Genomic DNA, 23138 nt, shown 5'->3' on the forward strand with positions numbered 1-23138 from the left:
GAAGAATACGAAGAAGAAGAAGAATACGAAGAAGAAGAAGAATACGAAGAAGAAGAAGAATACGAAGAAGAAGAAGAATACGAAGAAGAAGAAGAATACGAAGAAGAAGAAGAATACGAAGAAGAAGAAGAATACGAAGAAGAAGAAGAATACGAAGAAGAAGAAGAAGAATACGAAGAAGAAGAAGAAGAATACGAAGAAGAAGAATACGAAGAATACGAAGAAGAATACGAAGAAGAATACGAAGAAGAAGAATACGAAGAAGAAGAAGAAGAATACGAAGAAGAAGAATACAAAGAAGAAGAATACAAAGAAGAAGAATACAAAGAAGAAGAATACAAAGAAGAAGAATACAAAGAAGAAGAATACGAAGAAGAAGAAGAATACGAAGAAGAAGAAGACTACAAAGAAGAAGAATACGAAGAAGAAGAAGAATACGAAGAAGAAGAAGAAGAATACGAAGAATACGAAGAAGAATACGAAGAATACGAAGAAGAATACGAAGAAGAAGAATACGAAGAAGAAGAAGAAGAATACGAAGAAGAAGAATACAAAGAAGAAGAATACAAAGAAGAAGAATACAAAGAAGAAGAATACAAAGAAGAAGAATACAAAGAAGAAGAATACAAAGAAGAAGAATACAAAGAAGAAGAATACAAAGAAGAAGAATACAAAGAAGAAGAATACGAAGAATACGAAGAAGAAGAAGAATACGAAGAGGAAGAAGAAGAAGAAGAAGAAGAATACGAAAAAGAAGAAGAATACGGAGGAGAAGAAGAATACGGAGGAGAAGAAGAATACGGAGAAGAAGAAGGATACGTAGAAGAAGAATACGAAGAAGAAGAAGCATACGAAGGAGAAGAAGCATACGGAGGAGAAGAAGCATACGGAGGAGAAGAAGAATACGAAGAAGAAGAAGAATACGAAGAAGAAGAAGAAGAATACGAAGAAGAAGAAGAATACGAAGAAGAAGAAGAATACGAAGAAGAAGAAGAATACGAAGAAGAAGAAGAATACGAAGAAGAAGAAGAATACGAAGAAGAAGAAGAATACGAAGAAGAAGAAGAATACGAAGAAGAAGAAGAATACGAAGAAGAAGAAGAATACGAAGAAGAAGAAGAATACGAAGAAGAAGAAGAATACGAAGAAGAAGAATACGAAGAAGAATACGAAGAAGAAGAATACGAAGAAGAAGAAGAAGACGGAGAAGAAGAAGGATACGGAGAAGAAGAAGAACAAGAAGAAGAAGAAAAGAAGAAGAGTACGAAGAAGAAGAATACGAAGAAGAAGAATACGAAGAATACGAAGAATACGAAGAAGAAGAAGAATACGAAGAAGAAGAAGAATACGAAGAAGAAGAAGAATACGAAGAAGAAGAAGAAGCATACGGAGTAGAAGAAGAAGAATACGGAGAAGAGGAAGAGGAAGAAGAAGAAGAAGAAGAAGAAGAAGCATACGGAGTAGAAGAAGAATACGAAGAAGAAGAAGAATACGAAGAATACGAAGAATACGAAGAAGAAGAAGAATACGAAGAAGAAGAAGAATACGAAGAAGAAGAAGAATACGAAGAAGAAGAAGAATACGAAGAAGAAGAAGAATACGAAGAAGAAGAAGAATACGAAGAAGAAGAAGAATACGAAGAAGAAGAAGAAGAAGAATACGAAGAGGAAGAAGAAGAATACGAAGAGGAAGAAGAAGAATACGAAGAGGAAGAAGAAGAATACGAAGAGGAAGAAGAAGAATACGAAGAGGAAGAAGAAGAATACGAAGAGGAAGAAGAAGAATACGAAGAGGAAGAAGAAGAAGAAGAATACGAAGAAGAAGAAGAAGAAGAAGAATACGAAGAAGAAGAAGAAGAATACGAAGAAGAAGAAGAAGAATACGAAGAAGAAGAAGAAGAATACGAAGAAGAAGAAGAAGAATACGAAGAAGAAGAAGAAGAATACGAAGAAGAAGAAGAAGAATACGAAGAAGAAGAATACGAAGAAGAAGAATACGAAGAAGAAGAATACGAAGAAGAAGAATACGAAGAAGAAGAATACGAAGAATACGAAGAAGAGGAAGAAGAAGAATACGAAGAATACGAAGAAGAGGAAGAAGAAGAAGAAGAAGAAGAAGAAGAATACGGAGGAGAAGAAGAATACGGAGAAGAAGAAGGATACGGAGAAGAAGAAGAATACGAAGAAGAGGAAGAAGAAGAAGAAGAATACGAAGAAGAAGAAGCATACGGAGGAGAAGAAGAATACGAAGAAGAAGAAGAATACGAAGAAGAAGAAGAATACGAAGAAGAAGAAGAATACGAAGAAGAAGAAGAAGAAGAATACGAAGAAGAAGAAGAATACGAAGAAGAAGAAGAATACGAAGAAGAAGAAGAATACGAAGAAGAAGAAGAATACGAAGAAAAAGAAGAATACGAAGAAGAAGAAGAAAAAGAATACGGAGGAGAAGAAGAATACGGAGAAGAAGGATACGGAGAAGAAGAATACGAAGAGGAAGAAGAAGCATACGGAGGAGAAGAAGAATACGGAGAAGAAGAAGAATACGGAGAAGAAGAAGAATACGGAGAAGAAGAAGAATACGAAGAAGAAGAAGAATACGAAGAAGAAGAAGAATAATACGAAGAAGAAGAATAATACCAAGAAGAAGAAGAATACCAAGAAGAAGAAGAATACCAAGAAGAAGAAGAATACGAAGAAGAAGAATACGAAGAAGAAGAAGAGTACGAAGAAGAAGAAGAATACGAAGAAGAAGAATACGAAGAAGAAGAAGAATACGAAGAAGAAGAAGAATACGGAGGAGAAGAAGAATACGGAGAAGAAGAAGGATAGGGAGAAGAAGAAGAATACGAAGAAGAGGAAGGAGGAGAAGAAGAATATGGAGGAGAAGAAGAATACGAAGAAGAAGAAGGATACGGAGGAGAAGAAGAATACGAAGAAGAAGAAGAATACGAAGAAGAATACGAAGAAGAATACGAAGAATACGAAGAAGAAGAAAAAGAAGAATACGAAGGAGAAGAAGAATACGGAGGAGAAGAAGAATACGAAGAAGAAGAAGAAGGATACGGAGGAGAAGAAGAATACGAAGAAGAAGAAGAAGGATACGGAGGAGAAGAAGAATACGAAGAAGAAGAAGAATACGAGGAAGAAGAAGAATACGAGGAAGAAGAAGAATACGAGGAAGAAGAAGAATACGAGGAAGAAGAAGAATAATACGAAGAAGAAGAAGAAGAATACGAAGAAGAAGAAGCATACGAAGAAGAAGAAGAAGAAGCATACGAAGAAGAAGAAGCATACGAAGAAGAATACGAAGAAGAAGAAGAAGAAGAAGAAGAAGAAGAAGAAGAATACCAAGAAGAATACCAAGAATACGAAGAGGAAGAATACGAAGAGGAAGAATACGAAGAGGAAGAATATGAAGAATGGTAATGAGGATGATAATTAATAATAATAGTAATGATAATAGTAATGATAATTGATAATAGTAATAATGATAAAAGTAATGATAAAAAGTAATTGATAATAGTAATGATAATAGTAATGATGTTAATAGTAATAATAGTAATGAATGAATGATAATAGTAATGATAATAATAATGAATGATAATAATGATGATGAAATAATTAAAAATAATAAAATAATAATAATAAAAACAATAATAAAATAATAATAATAAGAAAATAATAAGAAAATAAAAATAGAATAGAATAATAAAATAAAAATAAAATAGAATAATAAAATAATAACAATAATAAAATAATAACAATAATAAGATAATAACAAATAAAATAATAACATAATAATATCTAAATCAACGCGGGAGATCATTATATTGTATCTTTCTTCTGGCTCCCGTCATGGGATTTCATTTAGCCAAGGGAAACCACCCGTCCGCTGAAGGGGCATACCAGAGCCTGGTCTGACCTACCTGAAGGCGACGGACCCGAAGCCCGGTCGATCAAAGAGGGAGCCCTTCGTGGTAACGTGGTCCTCGGAGCCAATCATGGCGAAGTCAGGCTCGCTTCGAGCTCGGAAAAGCCTCCCGTCACTATTGGCCGCCTTATTTGTGTCGAAGACTTCGCTTAGCTTGCCGCGTTTCCCTGTATATTGGGACGGAAAGAAAAGAAAATAATGAGGACATGTTTCTTTATATCATTTTTCGAACATTAATTCCTCTGTGAGGTTCCTGACCTCTACATGAGGTCAAGGTAATTAGTCACGGTGCAGAGTACACGAGGTCAGGTCAGGAACCGTGTCGACTGCACGGAGGCAGGTACAGTAGGACCATGACCTGCCGACCTGTCCTTATATGCCGATCCTGGTTGGTTCACGCCTTGCACCTGATTGGCTCAGTTACCCAACGCTTGAGCCGGTAGATTTGTGTAGATGGCCTATAATTTTGCCAATAAAGCATTCTGGATCCCGTTGAATGTACACCCGCATAGAGACAATAACCCTCCCTGCGTAGCGTACACACACAAGCATATTGCAAACAAAAATACGACTACACGCACTGACGTCTACGTAAGCTTTTTCTCCTACTGAAATTAATATTGTTCCTAACTTTCTCTCCTACCGCGTCTTCTCGTTTCAGTTTACCTACCACTAAAAGCCTTTCAATTTTTCTGACTGTCCCTACGACTTACCCTCAGACTCCTTTTCTAACTTTGTTGGTTGAGGTCTTATTGAATAAATATTCCTAAAAAGCCTCCTCACAGATAGTGATGTCAGCCTCCTGAGCCACGACATCACGCAATATCCCTAAAAAAAGAGTGCAATAGCCCTCTTTCATACACAACTATCTTTTCATTTTCATACATCTCTTCCCTTTCCTGCAACTACCGATTCCGCGTGAGAGGATGGTCTATTCTAGGTAGTCCCTTGTCCATTCTGGATCCAACCGTTGTCTTTACAACACCTTACCGGTAGCCATGCCGTTGAACCTCGAACCTTTACTGACTACTTGAGTGAGTTTGGTAACTCAAAGAAATTTTGCTCTTGCTAAAAGCAGACTAATTGATTTAGTTTAGAGGAACGTTTGGACAACAAAGGAGTTAGAAATAATCTCGGTTAGTCCTTGTTTAATTCCAGGCAATTCTAGACGATTTCATTTAGCTTTGAGTAGGGGTGCTCAATTGGCCTGTTCCCCAGTCTCATACGTATGGAATTCTGTTCCTTAGTCTCCTGGAAATCGTCTCAACACTGGATAAAATGGCCCGGCATCCAGTGATTAATAGTAAGTTTCCGGTTTAGGGGAGTCTTGGGAATTCCTTTGGGGTCCACGGACTTCCTATTGAGATCTACTATTTACAGCAGTGGTCCCCAACCTGTAGCTCGCGGACACATTGGCGCCCTCAGAAATCTATCATAGCGCCCGCGAGAGTTCACCAATATATATATATATATATATATATATATATATATATATATATATATATAACTTGTGCACATTATTTTTTCCTGTGGTGCCCAACATTGTATTTATAACAAGGGAAATGGACGCAGCTTGCAAATGTATGGGGACTACTATTTTCTTGGTACTTATGGACTGCTGTTCTTAAGCTTCCTAGAGACGACCACTTTAACACTAAATAAAATCATTATGCATCCACCAACTGCAACTGGCTTTTGGTTTGTGGTCCCCTATATGAAACCCTATGGACCTTCCAGTGAACCACGGACCCAAAGCTGAGGTCTACTTCACTAAATTCTTCGTATGGTCACTGCCTCCCGTGGTCCTACTCCTGTTGCCAGAAGACTTGGTACGATCGCAGCAACGCCCCTACAGGATCTTGTACTAGAGGATCTCTTCTACTTACCGACAGAAGACGTGCTGCTCAAGGACCCGTTAGGAACGAAGAGGATCTCCGAGTCACGCTGAAGGCCTGTGATGCTTCTGACAGATCGCTTGCCGTCTGTCATTTCTCCTACCTGTGAGGAATTAGGTAATTGTTAAGGATGGTACGTATACGAAAGCTTAATGCATATATGTATGCGAGCATGCCCTTCTATAAACGCACGCGCGTGCACACACACACACACACACACACACACACACACACACACACACACACACACACACACACACACACACAAAAGCCGGAGAACCGGGGTTCGATTCCCCGGCCGGGCGGAGACAAGTTGGGTTTGTCTCCTTTCACGTGTAGCCCCTGTTCACCTAGCAGCGAGTAGGTACGGGACGTTAGTCAAGGAGTTGTGACCTTGCATTCCCGGTGTGTGGAGTGTGAGTGGTCTCAGACCTACCCAGAGATCTGCTAATAATGAGCTCTGAGCTCACTGCCGTAGGGTGGTGTCTGGCTGTCTCGAAAAGAGGCTGCAGCAGATCCGAGGTGAATACACACGCACACACATACACATACACACACACGCACAGAATCTTAATCTTGTCATGTCTTATTCATTTCACATGTCTACTTGACAATACTAATTAATTCTTGTAGCTTTTTCAGTGGTCTTTCAGCATCACTACATTATCTGCTCATAGAACATGACTTTACAAGGCAGAGGCTTCTCTGAGTCAGTTGAAATAATATGACGTCAATCAAAATAAAATCCTTAAATGCCTCAACCAAGATAATTAATCTTACGTAAATATTTGTTCTTTTACTCCAACTTCTACTACTCTTATTTTTTTATTGTTTACTTTTTTCCTTGTTTCGATTAAAGTTATATCGAACATCCCTATTTCAGCCCCATTTTCATACTAAATCGTTTTATTTCCTCTCTATACATTCTCACACATAAACTTCTCTCTCCTAACATATTTTCCAAGACTTTGAAAAACTTCCTTCTCGTTCCATATTCCTTCAACACCACCTACAATATCTTCTTAAACGACGACGACGACGATGATGACGATAACGATAACGATGACGATGAGGATATAATTTAACGTCACAAATTCCCTTCTATCGGGAGGCTAGGACGGTGCCCCTTACAGAGGACTTTGTAGCGTGGAATTTAATGAACTACGCCATTGTTTCAACTTCGCCGGTGGCGGGATTCGAACCGCCATCCCCTCGACCTTCACCGCAAGTAACGATGCCCAAACCCGCTCAGCCAGCGATCTTCACTCTTAAACAAAGGAAGGGACAAGGAGAATCCAACCAACTATAGACCGGTCTCCTTTACAAGTATAATAGCAATTAAACGATAAACTGAACATCAAAACTCCCAGCTTACCTTGAACTCTCCAGTGTTGTTGCTATTCTCGTCTTGGACTTTCTTCTTCACGATACGTTTCTTGATCCCTCCCAGCGTTTTCTTTGCGTTGTTGTTCGTGTTGGACGTTGTTAGTTCCGAGAACTTGGGGCTGATTGGGGTGTTGCTGTACAGGAGGCGGGAATCCTTGCGAGGACCTGAGATGAAGGCTAAGGAGCTTCTGGAGAGAGTGGCCAGGATGCTCTGGCGGCGACGGCCGGCTGCAGAAGAAGAAACAAAGAAATCAACCAAATGTCTCTTCCATTGTGGACAACCGAAAGTGGTAAATGCAGTAGATGAAGATAAATAAACACATGTGTAGATTAATACGTAAACGAATGAAAACATAAAGTAACCAAATACATACATTCATATACCAAGGGCTTTTTCCCCCTTACACGGGGGGTAGCCTTCACCAGTAACCAAATAGATAAATAATAAAACAACAACAACAAACAGACATATAATTAGATAAACAAAGAAATGAAACAATAGAAACTAAACAGACACATAAACGTAAAAATGATAATAATATTAATCACGAGGTTCTGTGAAGGTCTATAGATAAGAATTGAATTACATTAAAGGTTGCAGGAACACATATTCACTGTGGAAGGTGAAAAGTCTACACAAGGGGGGCGCGTATCTGCGGCCGAAGCCGTCATCTTTGCCCTGTGATACACCTTGGACTATCGAGTCAGGTCACAATCACTGCTGGCAATCGGAGAAGTTGTTTGGGACTCTAACCCATGGCTAAGCGAATGCGAGACCAGCACGCTCCCAATGACGTAAAAAAAAAAAAAAAAAAAAAAAAACACCAGAACTCTTAATAATGAACGTTTTAACAGACAACTAAGAGCTAAAGCCATGATAGGAACTTACAGTCGTCTACAGGAACTTACAGTCGTCTTTCTCCTCTGACTTTTCGATCTTCTGTCTTTCCCTCTGCAGGACTTTTTCTTCAAAGGATCTCCTCTTGTCCGCTTTCTTCTGCAGCTTCTCCAGCTCCTTCCTTCTCTTCTCAACGTCTTTCTGTGATTTGGCTTTCAATTTCTCGACAAGCTGGAAATGATACGAAAGTTACATACATATATACAAATATACGTGCATTTATATACATATACATACACATATACATATATATATTACATATACATATACATATATATATATTACATATACATATACATATATATATATATATATATATATACATACATACATATACATGTACATATCTATATACTAAAAGGCTTCTTCCTCCTTTACGTGGTAGTCCTGCAAAAGGGACGTCGGAAAGAATCAGCTCCCCGCTGCTTATTTCTAAATCCTATCAACACCCTCACCTTTGTCTGAGGGTGGAGTCCCGAGGGGTTGGCACTTGGTCCCCGGAGCGGACTCGAAGTCTCTCTTTATCGGCCTCGACCGTCTTTCCTCTACATACAGTAAGGCGGGAGGGGGGGGGAGGCTGAAAACCTGTGACTGATCCCTTTCTTTGATTTTATTTTATTTTATTTTATTTTATTTTTTGGCCTGCTGAAACAGACCTCAGCGACACAAAATAGACAACACTGGCGTTTCTCCATGTAGAGATCTATGGGAGGGCCCGAGGACCGTTGCCGGCTACTTTGGTGCCTACAGTCAGTGAAATTCGAGACATCAATTAATTTTAGGCCAAACACATTAAGTACAATCATACTTGAAGAAGAAGAAAAAGAAAAAGAAAAAGAAAAAAGAAAAAGAAAAAGAAATAGGAAAATAAAGAGGAGGAAGAAGACGAATGAGAAGAAGAAGAAAAAGAAGAAAAAGAAGAAAAAAGAAAAAGAAAAAAAGAAAAAAGAAAAAGAAAGAAAAGAAGAAGAAGAAGAATGAGAAGAATGAAAAGAAGAAGAAGAAGGAGAAGAATGAGAAGAAAAAGAAAAAGAAAAAGAAAAGAAAAAGGAAATAAAAATAAAAATAAGAATAAAAATGAAAATAAAAATAAAAGGAAGAAGAAGAAGAAGAAGAAGAAAATGAAAAAGAAGAAGCAGCAGCAGAAACAGCAGAAACAGCAGCAACTAAACGGCAACTAAAACGTTCTCGCAGACACACTCTCTGTTCACCTTTGGGCTGCTTGTCTCCTGTTTGGCGAATACAGTGTCCAGGTATCTGAGAATCTCTTCCCTGTTGTTCATCGCTGCCAGCTCCTTGGCTGAGTGGAAGTCGTTGTCTTGGGCCCAGAGGTTGGCACCGAAGTTGACGAGGAAAGAGACGCAGTTCATGTGCCCTTTGGCGGCCGCACAGTGGAGTGCCGTGTTGCCGTAATGGTCGCATCTGTCCGGGTCTCCCCTGTGGAAGGAAGAAGCATGTTATGGAGCGCTGTTGGAATGTGACTGTCGCCACTTTCCTTGCGGGGTTAGATGGAGAGAGATACATGTTATGTGATGCTGTTGGGATGTGATATTGATTGCTTCTGTCAGGGTCCATTGGAGGGAAGAAATATGTTATGGAGCGCTTTTTGGATGTGATAGTCTTTGCTTCTGTTAGGGGATCCGTTGGGGAGGAGACACATGTTATGTGGCACTATTGCGTGATGAGATGTGATGTAGGGTTTGAAAGTAGTTCTGGGGATTGGAGTGGAAGGGGAATCTTAGTTGGGGACAAATGATAACTGGGATAATGAGATCAGAGGCCAGTTCCTTAAAATAATACATATTCTTATAAGACCTATAAACCAATACACAAATATATAAACATTTATCTACCTGTTTTCCCGTTCATCTCTTTGTATATGTTTTTTTTTCATTCTTGAAGTAGTTCTTACTTGGCATTTAATTTTTGTTCTCTCATTTTGGGCTCTTTGTAGCTCTTTGAATTTTGTGGATAATATACGTAAACATAAACATATACATATACATATACATGTACATATAAACATATACATATAAACATACACATACACATACACATACACATACACATACACATACACATATACATATACATATACATATACATACACATACACATACACATACACATACACATATACATATACATATACATATACATACACATACACATACACATACACATATACATATACATATACATATACATACACATACACATACACATATACATATACATATACATATGCATACACATATACATATACACACACACATATACATATACATATACACATACATATAGAGGCTAAGATGCTTGCGCGGACCGTCAGTGGAGTTGTTCCGCTACACAAACGTCATACAAAGGAGACGAACTCTCCTAAGCTTCAGTAGGATGCTAATGGCTCCCGTCCACACTCGCCCACGCGGAGAAAATGACGGGGGGGCGATGACGGGCGCAAAGTCGCTGATTACAGCTATTTTCACCTGAAGGTGTCTTCGTGTTTGTGGCTCAAGAGACGTCAGTGTCAAAGAGATTGTGTAGAAAGAAAAGAAGAAGAAGGAGAAGGAGGAGAAGGAGAAGGAGAAAGAGAAGGAGAAGGAGAAGAAGGAGGAGAAGTAGGAGAAGTAGGAGAAGGAGGAGAAGGAGGAGAAGGAGGAGAAGGAGGAGAAGGAGGAGAAGGAGAAGGAGAAGGAGAAGGAGGACGAGGACGAGGACGAGGACGAGGAGGAGGAGGAGGAGGAGGAGGAGGAGGAGGAGGGGATGGGGAAGGGGAAGGGGAAGGAGAAGAAGGAGGAGAAGGCGAAGGAGACGGCGAAGGCGAAGGCAGGCAAAGGCAAAGGCAAAGGCGAAGGCGAAGGCGAAGGAGAAGGAGAAGGAGAAGAATTTTGGTGACGTCACTGGTAGATTTTGTTCTGGATGACGCCAAAGGATTTCATTGAGTTGAGATTGAGATTGAGACTTGGGACTTGGGACTGACTGTGTGGATCTCTGGGAAAAAGAAGAAGAAAAGGAATAAAGAGGAAGCTGGAGAAAAAGAACAAGAAGAGGAAGAAGAAAAAGAACAAGACGACGAAGAAGAAGAACAACAATAAGAAGTAGAAGAATAAAAAAAAAGGAGGAAGAGGAAAAAAGAGGAAATGGAAGAAAATAATAATAATGAGAAGAAAAAGAAGACGAAGGAGAAAAATAATAAGTAGAAGAAAAAGAGGAGGAGGAAGAAGAGGAAAAAAAGAAGAAAAAGAAGGTTTAAAAGAAGAAGATTAAGAAGAAGAAGGTTAAGAAAATTAAGACTGTGAATAAGAAGAAAAAAGGAAGAAGAAGAAAAACAAGAAGAGGAAGAAAAAGAAGAAGATTGAAAAGAAAAATGAAAAGAAAAAGAGGGTTAAGAAGATTGAGAAAAAAGAAGAAGAAGTAGAATATTGAGAATAAGGAGAAGAAAAAATGAAGAAGAAGAAGAAGATGAAGAAAAAGGAGAGGAAGAAAAATTGAAGATTGAAAGGAAAACTGAAAAAAAGAAGGTTAAGAAGATTGAGAAAAAGAAGAAAAAGAAGAAGAATATGTCTGTTCGTGAGGGTAATTATGATACATCTGGGAAGATCAAGGGTGGGGGAGGGAGGGAGGGAGGGAGGTAAAGAGTCTTTCTTTCATGTTTACATTACGACGACTTGGATCGTTCTGATTCTGAATCAGCTGATGGTCATGATTGGTATACAGTCACGTGTGTATGTGATTCACCCACTGGTCTTGGATCACGTGTTAGACTCGTGATCGACAGCTATTACTCTTCCAAATGAGAGCTCAGAGAACAGAAGAACATAAGAATGGCGACTGCATGAGACCATAAGGCCTACACTAGGCAGTTTCATATCCATTACCACCTGTCATCCCCATCCATAAAGTTGTCTAACTTTTTCTTAAAACAACACATAGTATCAGCGCTCACTACATGGTTACTAAGTCTATTCCATTCGTTGAGGACTCTACTGGTAAACCAGTTCTTTCCTCTTTCTTTTTTGAACCTAAATTTGTCCATTTTAATTCATTACTGTGGTTATATATGACTAGATCTATGGGTGGTGCTGTGACCTCACACACATACACACACACGCACACACACACACACACACACACACACACACACACACACACACACACACACACACACACACACACACACACACACACACACACACACACACACACACACACACACAAGTCCTTGCCCAACAGAACGGGGTACCGGCTTGCAATGCTGTGTTATTTTCCAGCTCTGGGTGGGGACCAAACTCAGACCGCTGAGTTAGCAGGTAACACTACAGCAGTGTGTGTGTTTGTGTGTTTGTTTGTGTGTGTGTGTGTGTGTGTGTGTGTGTGTGTGTGTGTGTGTGTGTGTGTGTGTGTGTGTGTGTGTGTGTGTGTGTGTGTGTGTGTGTGTGTGTGTGTGTGTGTGTGATTCACCATGGTCTTGGATCACGTGTTGGGTTCGTGATCGACAGCTATTTCCCTCCCGGAAGAGAGCTCAGAGCTCATATGTGACCGATATATGGGTAATGCTGTGACCTTGCACGCACCCTCCCCAGCGATACTGAAATTATATCAGCTCTAGGCGGGATTCGAACCCGGACCACCGTAGAGGCGGCCGGGAACTCTAACCACTGCGCCACGAGGTTGTGTGTGTGTGTGTGTGTGTGTGTGTGTGTGTGTGTGTGTGTGTGTGTGTGTGTGTGTTCAGCCTAGGGTGACAGAGCATTTAGATTTCAGATGATAAGCTCATCAACGACGTGACAAAAGATCACTTGATAATATAAAATCCGCTAATCATTCAGTCTCAGAGGCGTCTATAAACTTTTTATCGACTTATCAATCTATTGACTGACTGATTGATTGATTGATATCCATTTTACTTATTAATTTATCTACTCATTTACTTATCAATGTTTTACGTCAGTCTCTATATCACGTAGGAAACTGTCGTATTATATTACAGAGGAGGGGATGTTTAGTAGTTTATTTATATTTTGTTTTCTTTAGCATTTTATTTCAGAGCGTATTGTCTTATTTCGTGATTACTGAGTATTGTTTGCTTTGTCTATGAGTTTACAAAGGATTACAAAGGCGGAGCATACCGACAGGAGACCTTTTGGTCCATATCTAGGTCGGATGCGAAAAAAATCACAATAATAATAAAATAATAAATAAAAACTATAATAATGTAAATAACAAATAAAATATATAAATAAATGCATAGGTATAGTTAAATAATAAACAAACAGGTAAATGGTAAATAATAATAAATTGACATGTAACTAATAATAAATAAAAATCAAACAGACAAATGATAACAAAACAAAAACAATATAAAATAAATTATAATCATTGCAGCATCTTGCTTAGGTGTTTATCTTCCTTCTAATGCAAATTTACAGCGTAAAACTTTCCTCTCTTCCTTCTTTTCTGCCCCATAAGCGTAAGAATTCACACCAGACTTTACACATACTGAGTGATATTGTTTTTAAAGAAACATACATACATACATACATACTCGTACGTATACCAAGGGCTTTTTCCCCCTTATAAGGGAGGTAGCCAAAAAACAAAGGCATAAAAAACACTCCCATCCATTTCATCCCTATCACACTCTACTCCCCTCCACCCTCTTCCCTCCCTCTTATCTTGGCACCTCCTGGATGACGGGTCATCTGTGGATCTTTACCACTGCCCTGGGTCAGAAGCAGTGTCGCAAGACACAGCTTATTCACAGCAAGGCCGCTTCATTAAATCGGCGATCCCCCCTCTCCGCCCCCTCACGCAGAAACAAGCGGAAGGAAATTGTCAGCAATGAAATGGGAATATGGACACGTACATTTACAGATATTTACACACTTTCTCCCAGGCCAGCATGTGGTGAGTCAGTCAGTCTTTTAATGACTTTGAAAAAATATATACTTTCAGTAAGATCTATGGTATGTGAGAAGACGACATAGAATTGGCGCGAACGAGATCGAGACAATGATAGTCTATGATCGTTGGATGGCGACGTTTTCGTCGTCTATGGTCGTCTATGAATAGTTTCTAGGTAATTAAAAGCGGAGTAACTTAAAAAGAAAACATAAGTTCCCTTTTACATATTAAAACCCACAAAGACGAATTAACTGGATTAGAAGAATGGCAATATGACTGGGTTTAGAGAAAATAAGACAAAGAAGAAAAGAGAGAACAGGAAAAAATGAGAATAGAAAAAAGAGAGAAAGCGTCTAGTTAAGTTCGAGAGTTACTACGTGTTGTGGGAAAATTGGGCGAGGCTGGCACGAAGGAACAGAATCATTGCAAATCCGCGTGGTTCTTTCAAGTCTAAACGAAACAAAACATTCCGTTACCAAATGGAAGTTTATTTTGATGTGGGTGATTGCATCAATGTACACACTCACTTCATAAACAATTTAAACTAATCTAACACCCCTAGACGTTGCAAAAAGATGTTGTAAGTGCATTAATAGTATGCTCTTTGTGAAGAGGAAGAAAAAGGTTAATTGATGGCCCAAACCTATCATTATCTTATCCTCTATTACAAATTATACATACGTCACCTGATAAAAATACACAATGGAAAATTACCAGATCATTACAAGTGGAAGTTACGGTTATTACATTGTATTAGTAGTGTTCTTATCTCTGATATAGTAGGCTGTATCAAATGCAGAAATTCAGATTACTACTTCAAAATGATCAATAATGTTACTCTGTAATTAATATTGCTTAAGATCAGAGATGATTTAGTGATGATAATGATGGGGCTAAGTAGAAGGAGGAGGGGCGATAGTATTGGGTAAATATGTTGTGTAAATGCTTTTGAATTGTTGTGGACACTATAATTGGCAACTGGAGAATCGTCTGCATAAAGTCGACATGACGTCACTAGCACGTAAAGAAATTTTCCTCAATTTAACCTATTCTCATGTTCTAAAAATACTACTCAGAATAAAACGCAGGTTTAATGTATTATTGTATAAAATTTTATGATTTTATTTATTGCATTCAATAGAAGAAAAAAATGTTTCTTTTGTAAAATTTGGGTCTGTTTGTGCTTTGCATCCCTGACCTGTGACATGTAAGATGACTGGACTAGTAGTCATATGACAACATAAATCTTGAGATTTGACAGTATGATTAGAGTAAACTCAGATTACGTGGTTTTAGAACAAAGGCCAAACTATTTTGACCGGGTTTTAAGGCCTCAGGATCCATGTAAGACATTAACTTTTTATTGTGACTGTGTAGTGGTTTTGGCCGGTTTGAGTACGAAAGATTCCTCTGGCGAGGAAGACTTGTGTCGTGTCTGCAAGTCATAAACCACAAGGGAGAGAAAGTGTATGGTAGGTAGGCTGTGATGACTACCTGGGGAGTGAACACACTTTCAAGGTTTTCGAGATTAAGATAGTAAAAGAAAAAAAAATCGTAAGCTAAATTAAATGGTTGTTTTTATAAGCCAAAACAAAGTATCTAAAGAAGTTATACTGAATATTTAGACTGAACTGTTTAACCAATGAAATTTTATCTTTTAGTGTAACAAGGCGACTTTGTTCAGCCGAAAGAAAACCGCAAAACAGTAGAAGTATTAAGTAACAATTTTCATTACGATAGACCGAATGACAGTTTTCCTAATAATCCTTTTCCCAGAATCATTCTGAACTATTCATGGTTGCTATGACTTTTTTTTTTTTTTTTTTTTTTGCAGTAATCTCACCTCCGTGCCAACTGGTTTCTGGTGAGATATTTCTCTGGTGTCACTTTATTAATCATATTCGGTGAAACCCTATATCTATAGGGTGCCCAATGGTCCACGCCGTCATTATGACGGTACCCCATATATCTATGAGGAATTTCCCTGTTCACTATCAGGGACGTGCCAGTTAGCAGTGGGTCCTGCGACTGTGTGTGTGAGCTGCTCTTTGTCTGATCTTTCTTACAAAACCTGTTTGATATGGGTGACCCTGCAGAGATTTCCTCTCTATCGACATAGCTTGATTGATGCTGAACTAGTTTTATATAACAAAATAATGCTAAACAAATGAGGAGATACCATGGGAAGAATTACAACATGACATAATTTTGCTGATTTCTGAAAAGAAAAAGTCAGAAGGGTGAGATTCCTATATTAGGATACCGTACTTTGAACTTTCGCAACCGAAATTCTTCATTAAACTAAAAAAGCTCAGTTGATATCAACCGGAATAAGATAATCAAAGTAACCTGATTTAACTTATCTCCGCTGGGTTTAAGAGTCTTCTCTAAATATGAATAAAATCTTCTGACGTTAACCAAAATGAATTAATGAAACTAATCTATTTCCCATAATGCTTCGACCCTTTGCCAAGATGGCAAACTTTATATATTCTGCTGGTTGACGTACATGTGTGCGCGAGAGCACACACACACACACACACACACACACACACACACACACACACACACACACACACACACACACACACACACACACACACACACACACATACACACATACACACATACACACATACACACATACACACATACACACATACACACATACACACATACACACGCACACACGCACACACGCACACACACACACACACACACACACACACACACACACACACACACACACACACACACACACACAGGTAGATATAGATATGAAAGAGGGGATTCGGATATTTCTCTCTCTCTTTCTCTCCCTCCCCTTACCCTCCTCTCTCTCTCTCCTGTTTTACATAATTTCTATCATTAGAGACAGCAGTTTGAACGCTGCCACTAGCCAGTTGGACCAAGGTCATGGTTAATTAAATTCTACGATACAAAATCCTTTGTAAGGGGAGTTCGCAAAGTTAAATCAAACCATCATCAATCATTATCTTTAAAACGAAGCGGTTGGACCCCCCCCCCCCAGGCCTTTTAGTTGTGAAGAGAAATACGGTGGTATTCTTAAAAGAAATCTTTCCTCATGTAAATCTTATCTAAATCCTTGGAAGGGAAAGATTTATATAAGGAAAGATTTTTTTTAGAATACCACCGTAACAGCAGCAACATCAACATCATTAACAACAACAACGGCAGCAGAAACAATAACATCAATAACGACAACAGCAATAACAATAATAACAATAACAATAGTAGGAATAACGAAATAACAAGAACAACAACAATAACAACAGTAACAACAGCAGTAAGAGCAACAACGAAAACAACATCGACAACAACAGCAACAACAACAATCATTTATGAGTAGAACTTGGTTTGATTTATTCATGAGTCATAATTTCAATGACTAGAAATAAAAAACAAAGATAAAAATCCACATCATAAGGTACTATGCAATCTATTGCCATACATACATTTTATGACACACACACACACACACACACACACACACACACACACACACACACACACACACACACACACACACACACACACACACACACACACACATATATATATATATATATATATATATATATATATATATATATATTTACTGCAAGACGGTTAATACCTCTAGGATATAAGTAAAAACGGGTGGTTGCTTCTGTAATTCTCTCACAATGATAAGATAACACAAGAGACAATGGGGAAAAGACCTCCCGTTGTCGTCGTCATCATTCTTAGTGCTTATGGCATAACGGCACTTAAATACAACGCTTCTTTGTCTTTATTCTTTTGTACTAATTCACACTCTCATCATGTGCAGATTTATATGCATTCATATAAGATATAAAAATGTACGTGGCCTTCTGTGTGTGCGTGCGTGTGATTTATCATGGTCTTGGATCACGTGTTGGACTCGTGATCGACAGCTATTTCTCTCCCGTAAGAGAGCTCAGAGCTCATATATGACCGATCTATGGGTAATGCTGTGACCTTACACGCACACACACACCCAACTCCCTGCCCACAAGAGTTGGAATAACGACTCGCAGCGCAGCGATACTGAAATTATTTTAGCCCTGGGCGGGATTCAAACCGCCATAGTGGCAGCCGGGAACCCTACCAACCGCGCCATGTGTGCGTGTGTGTATGTGTGTGTGTGTGTGTGTGTGTGTGTGTGTGTGTGTGTGTGTGTGTGTGTGTGTGTGTGTGTGTGTGTGTGTGTGTGTGTGTGTGTGTGTGTGTGTGTGTGTGTGTGTGTGTGTGTGTGTGTGTGTGTGTGTGTGTGTGTGTGTGTGTGTGCTGTTGTTTGTGTGTTTTTGTGCGGTTTTTGTATATGTGTATTCACTTTGTCTTTCTGCATGTGTGCGAACACGCGCGTGTGTATGCGTGTGTATGCGTGTGTGAATACACATACAGTTGTGTGTGTATCTGTTTTTCTTTCTCTCAATAATAGTCTTTCTATTTTTGTCTGTCTGAGATAAGAAAGGTACACGGTCACACGTTTTTGCATTCCTTTTTATTTCTACTTTTTCCGCAGTCTGAATGAGTCACTCCTTTTTCAAAGATTATTCGCATATGGTAGACAAACAGACAGACAAAAGGCGTGGCTCGTGATTTTACATAAGGATGAAAACGCTAGTAAATATACAAATAAACAAATAAACGAATAAATAGATAAATATGCGCTAGCCTAAAACAACACTATCACCAGATGAAGACTTTTGTGTTCAGCATTTGTCGTCTCCCTTCCCCCACGCGATGGGTTGTTTGTGAGGGGCCATTCTGATAGAAACGTTTCATCATATGCAAGACAGTCGCCGCGATTGCTACCGCTGCTTGCTTGGCGCGTCCACAGTACAGACATCCGCGCGATTGCCGGCCGGATGCGTAGCCACGCGTCACGCAAGCCGATCTGGGTCAGCCGAGGAGGGGGTGGTTGGGGTGGTTGGGGTGGTAGTATGGTGGTGGTAGTTGTGGTTGTGGTTGTGGTGGTAGTTTTAATAGGAACCATAGTAGTAGTAGTGGCGGTGGTGGTGGTAAGGTTGATGGTGGTAGTGGTGATGAAGTTGGTGATAGCAGTGGTGGTGGAAAGAAGAATGTGAAAGACAGAATCCACCGTTTTCACCACACAGTTCCACAAGGATGGATATCGTGGTGGCGGTGGTGGTAGTGGTAGTGGTGGTAGGGGGTGTGGTATGAGACGACGGAAGTTATTAGCTGACCAATGGGAGTGGCTAAGGGTGTGGGTGGGCTAGGGAGCTGACATGCTGAAAAGAAGGACTTAAATAATGGACTCAGGAAACCATTAAGAAATAGAAGAGAGTTTCACGTCAATTGGGAGAATACTGAATTTCAAAGTTGGGGTGGATGGGGAGGAGGAGGTGGAAGGGACGTGGGAGGGGAGTGGAGTGGGGAGTCCACTTCTCACAGGTGACTGCAAAAGAATCTAGAGGAACGTAATTCTACTCTCTAGCGAAAGAGTTTCTCCCTAGAAGTTCACTTTGGATTGAAGAGTTTGTTTTTAGGTTTTAGTCCAAGCTTGTCCACTTGACCTACGATATATTTAAACGATACAAGTACAGGGCATCCCAAAAATCTACTCACACTTTTTAAACGTTTCATAACGTTGTAAAATTTAATGATGATCATCAGTTTGAATATTAGCGAACACGCAAGGGGGACTAGACTAGGAAAAACTCTTAAATTTCAATCTGATGACTATCATTTTATAGAAACAGCTAATAACGCGAACAGATGGATTAAACACGTTACAAAATATTTCAAAAGAGTGAACACATTTTGGGACATACATTCCGTATGCTTTCCATTCTTGAGTACTCAATGTATTTCTATATACAGTGGATAATTTATGATAAAACAAATGGTCAACAAGAGTGTATTGATATAAGAAAAACGAAATATATGTTTGCATAATTTTGATATTTGATTCCAGTAGACATGTCGACTAGTACATGATTTTTCATCGGAATTTAAGAAAATGATTGATCATTATATGGCATGCTTGCCTCATACCAAGTGACTCTTGTTTTTTATCTATTTATTCTGGCTAACGAAAGACGATTATACTTCTTGACGACCTCCCATGCAACAACAGAACTATTAACTGTTCTGAGTAACCTTTCATACCGGGTGATACCTTTCATTATGTTCAGGCTGCCGTCAGGGTACTTTATTCATCTCCGTGACAACCCTTCAGTAGAGAGAGAGTAATTTTACTTTCTTGTTGTCGTCCATCTCGTAGGTCAGAAGTTCTTAACCTTTTGATGACTCTAAACGCCCAAAGGATTTCCCAATACGGTCCCATACACCCTTCACTTGACTGTCGAACTAATCATTACCATTCCTATTAATTGACAGTATAATTTCTAAATATGTAAGTAACTTGAATTTACTGTACTATAGATATGGATAGCTGGTAATAGAACATGAAATAAAGTCACAAGTACTGATATATTTATCATATCTATTTACAAAAGGGACAAGAGAGAGAGAGAGAGAGAGAGAGAGAGAGAGAGAGAGAGAGAGAGAGAGAGAGAGAGAGAGAGAGAGAGAGAGAGAGAGAGAGAGAGAGAGAGAAATGACAAGTCTATAGACAACTATAACTAAACACCTTCAACCCGACTTCTTAACACAGACTCTTGCTAATCTAGTGAGATATATGTTATTATTTTTATGTAATCAAAGCATTGAATCGGGATACAGTTCCGTATCATCTGAGATATCAAATGTCATTAGTGTCAAAATATGGAATGACAGTGCTAGTTAATAACCTAACAATCTACCGAAGTATGAATCGATACATTAAACAAAATAAGTACCAATACACCGAGATCGAGTCCCATACTTCCGGTATTTGGTTTCCATAACCCTGGTTAAGAATCCCTGCCTTTGGCTCGAAGTCGTCCCTCACTCCTTCTGAATGGAGGCAACTCCGTCCTTGAACTTGTGATATCCGCATTCGCCTTCTTTGGTGCTGCGTACCACCTTTCCTTTCTTTATTCTTTGTTTGATTTCGGCTCCTCTTCACCTCTTGCAGCCCTTCTCCCGGGAATAACGGGGAGACTTCAACTGGATATAAGTAGTGAACAAGAGAGAGAGAGATACAGATAGATAGATGGAGAAATAGATGGATAGATATAGACAGACAGACAGACAGACAGAAAGAGAGAGAGAGAGAGAGAGAGAGAGAGAGAGAGAGAGAGAGAGAGAGAGAGAGAGAGAGAGAGAGAGAGAGAGAGAGAGAGAGAGAGAGAGAGAGAGAGAGAGAGAGAGAGAGAGAGAGAGAGAGAGAGAGAGAGAAACACGTACACACTTGGGCAGGAAAAAAGCTATAAATCTGAACTACCAAGTCACTACACTGGACACAGAAAAAGTTCATTACCTGAGGTTGTCTTGACTCCAGTGGTTTAAGATGTAAATTCTTCCATCTGAGAATGTAATTAAACCCATTTGAACTAATCTCAATTTGATTTGGAATGCTGACCACTTTTATTTTGTACTAACCTTCCCTCCTTTTGTGTTACACTCCCTGACCCTCTCCTTCAGGCTGCTGTCTCTATGTTTTCGCTTCTTTGAGGTAATATCGTCCCCAGGGATATAAGCGCTGTATATTACCGATAGAATACTAATACTTGAACCCATCTCTACTTGGAGGTCCCTTTCAACCGTATAGACTCGCCTGGCGCCTTGAAATCACATCCCTAGAGTAAAACACGGATTCATATGTGTTTGTTTTGGCCGATGGCAAAAGACTTTACGAGTATTATATTTCGAAGAAGTCTCTCGTTCTCAAATGCTTAGAATATAAGTTTATTTTAGTTAATCTTTTATTTTCGAGTTGATGTGTAATTTTGTTCTGGTTAACGATGCCAAGTGATTTTAAGTGAGTTTTAGAACTGCATTTGTCCTCAGAGGACTAATTTCTGGTGACTCTCTTAAGAGTATGTATACTACGATGACGACGACAACGGCAACGACGACGACAACGACAATGACGGCGACGACGACGACAACGACTAAGACGACGACGAAAATTCTCGATGCGATGACGTTCTTTTCTGATTCTTTTCTAGCTAATATTTAACGATTTTATTGTTAAAAATTATATTCGAGACAAAACTCAGTCGGTTGAAAATCCATTTGTGTCCTTTAAAGTTGACGGTTGCGGACTCCATCGAATTTTTCTAACGTCGAGTGGTTTTAATCTTCTGATAGTTAGATCAAAGACCAATTAGCCTCAATCAGGGTCTTCCTTCAAGAATGATACATGCATGAGAGGATCGTAACTACCGAGAACTAAGTCAGGAAAAGCACCGTGAGAGTATGAAATCATTATTAGTACAACATTTCCCACATTTGACCCTCATAAAGTATTTGATAAGATTCGTATGAACGAAACGTTGTAACAACAAAGTTTTTTTTCTCTCATAATGCTATATGGGTTATTTTTAAGCAAAAGATAAATAATTAAAATAAAATAAAAATGGAAAGAATGTCCCAAGGCTGAAGGCCTCAAGACGAAGAAGTGACAGGCACGAGGCAGCGTTGTGTAATGCTGCTTCTACAATACCAGTAATCAGGCATTTTTTTTGGTTGAAGAGAAGTTGATGCTTGCGTGACCGAGGCTGTAACTTTGGGACTTAAAAAATTTGGTTTGAGATACACAGAAGTGAAAGTATGTGACTCCTGGCTATTCATATATATATATATTATATATATATATATATATATATATATATATATATATATATATATATATACGTTGAAACCATATCATACACACGCAAACACACACGCACGCAAACACACACACACACACACACTCGGTGGCGCAGTTGGTAGAACGCTGAGCTGCCACGAAAGTGGCCCGCAGCTCCTGGTTCGAATCCTGCCCAGGGCCGAAATTACTTCGGTACTGCTGCGCTTCGGGTCGTTACTCTGACTCTCGTGGGCGGGGAGTTGGGTGTGTGTGTGTGAAAGGTCATAGCATTACCCATAGATCGGACCTACGAGCTCTGAGCTCTCTTCCGGGAGGGAAATAGCTGTCGATCACGAGTCCAACACGTGATCCAAAGACCAAGTGAATACACACA

At 39.2% G+C, this 23138-nt stretch overlaps 1 protein-coding gene across 1 annotated transcript in view; it reads right to left on the minus strand.

Annotated features, from left to right (window-relative positions):
• Positions 1-23138, minus strand: part of Sans (SAM_USH1G_HARP domain-containing protein Sans) — a 109063-nt gene that overhangs the window by 12759 nt on the left and 73166 nt on the right. Inside the window, exons 3-7 of the mRNA XM_076209675.1 lie at positions 9321-9546; positions 8121-8280; positions 7201-7439; positions 5817-5928; positions 3926-4097 (exon numbers count right to left, since the gene is read on the minus strand). Coding sequence (XP_076065790.1) covers positions 3926-4097; positions 5817-5928; positions 7201-7439; positions 8121-8280; positions 9321-9546 — 909 coding nt within the window. The remainder of the gene's footprint in view (positions 1-3925; positions 4098-5816; positions 5929-7200; positions 7440-8120; positions 8281-9320; positions 9547-23138) is intronic.

Source organism: Oratosquilla oratoria, chromosome 26 (assembly GCF_046742065.1).
Source record: "Oratosquilla oratoria isolate Oo_2021 chromosome 26, ASM4674206v1, whole genome shotgun sequence".
In the NCBI taxonomy this organism is placed as follows: Eukaryota; Metazoa; Arthropoda; class Malacostraca; order Stomatopoda; family Squillidae; genus Oratosquilla; species Oratosquilla oratoria.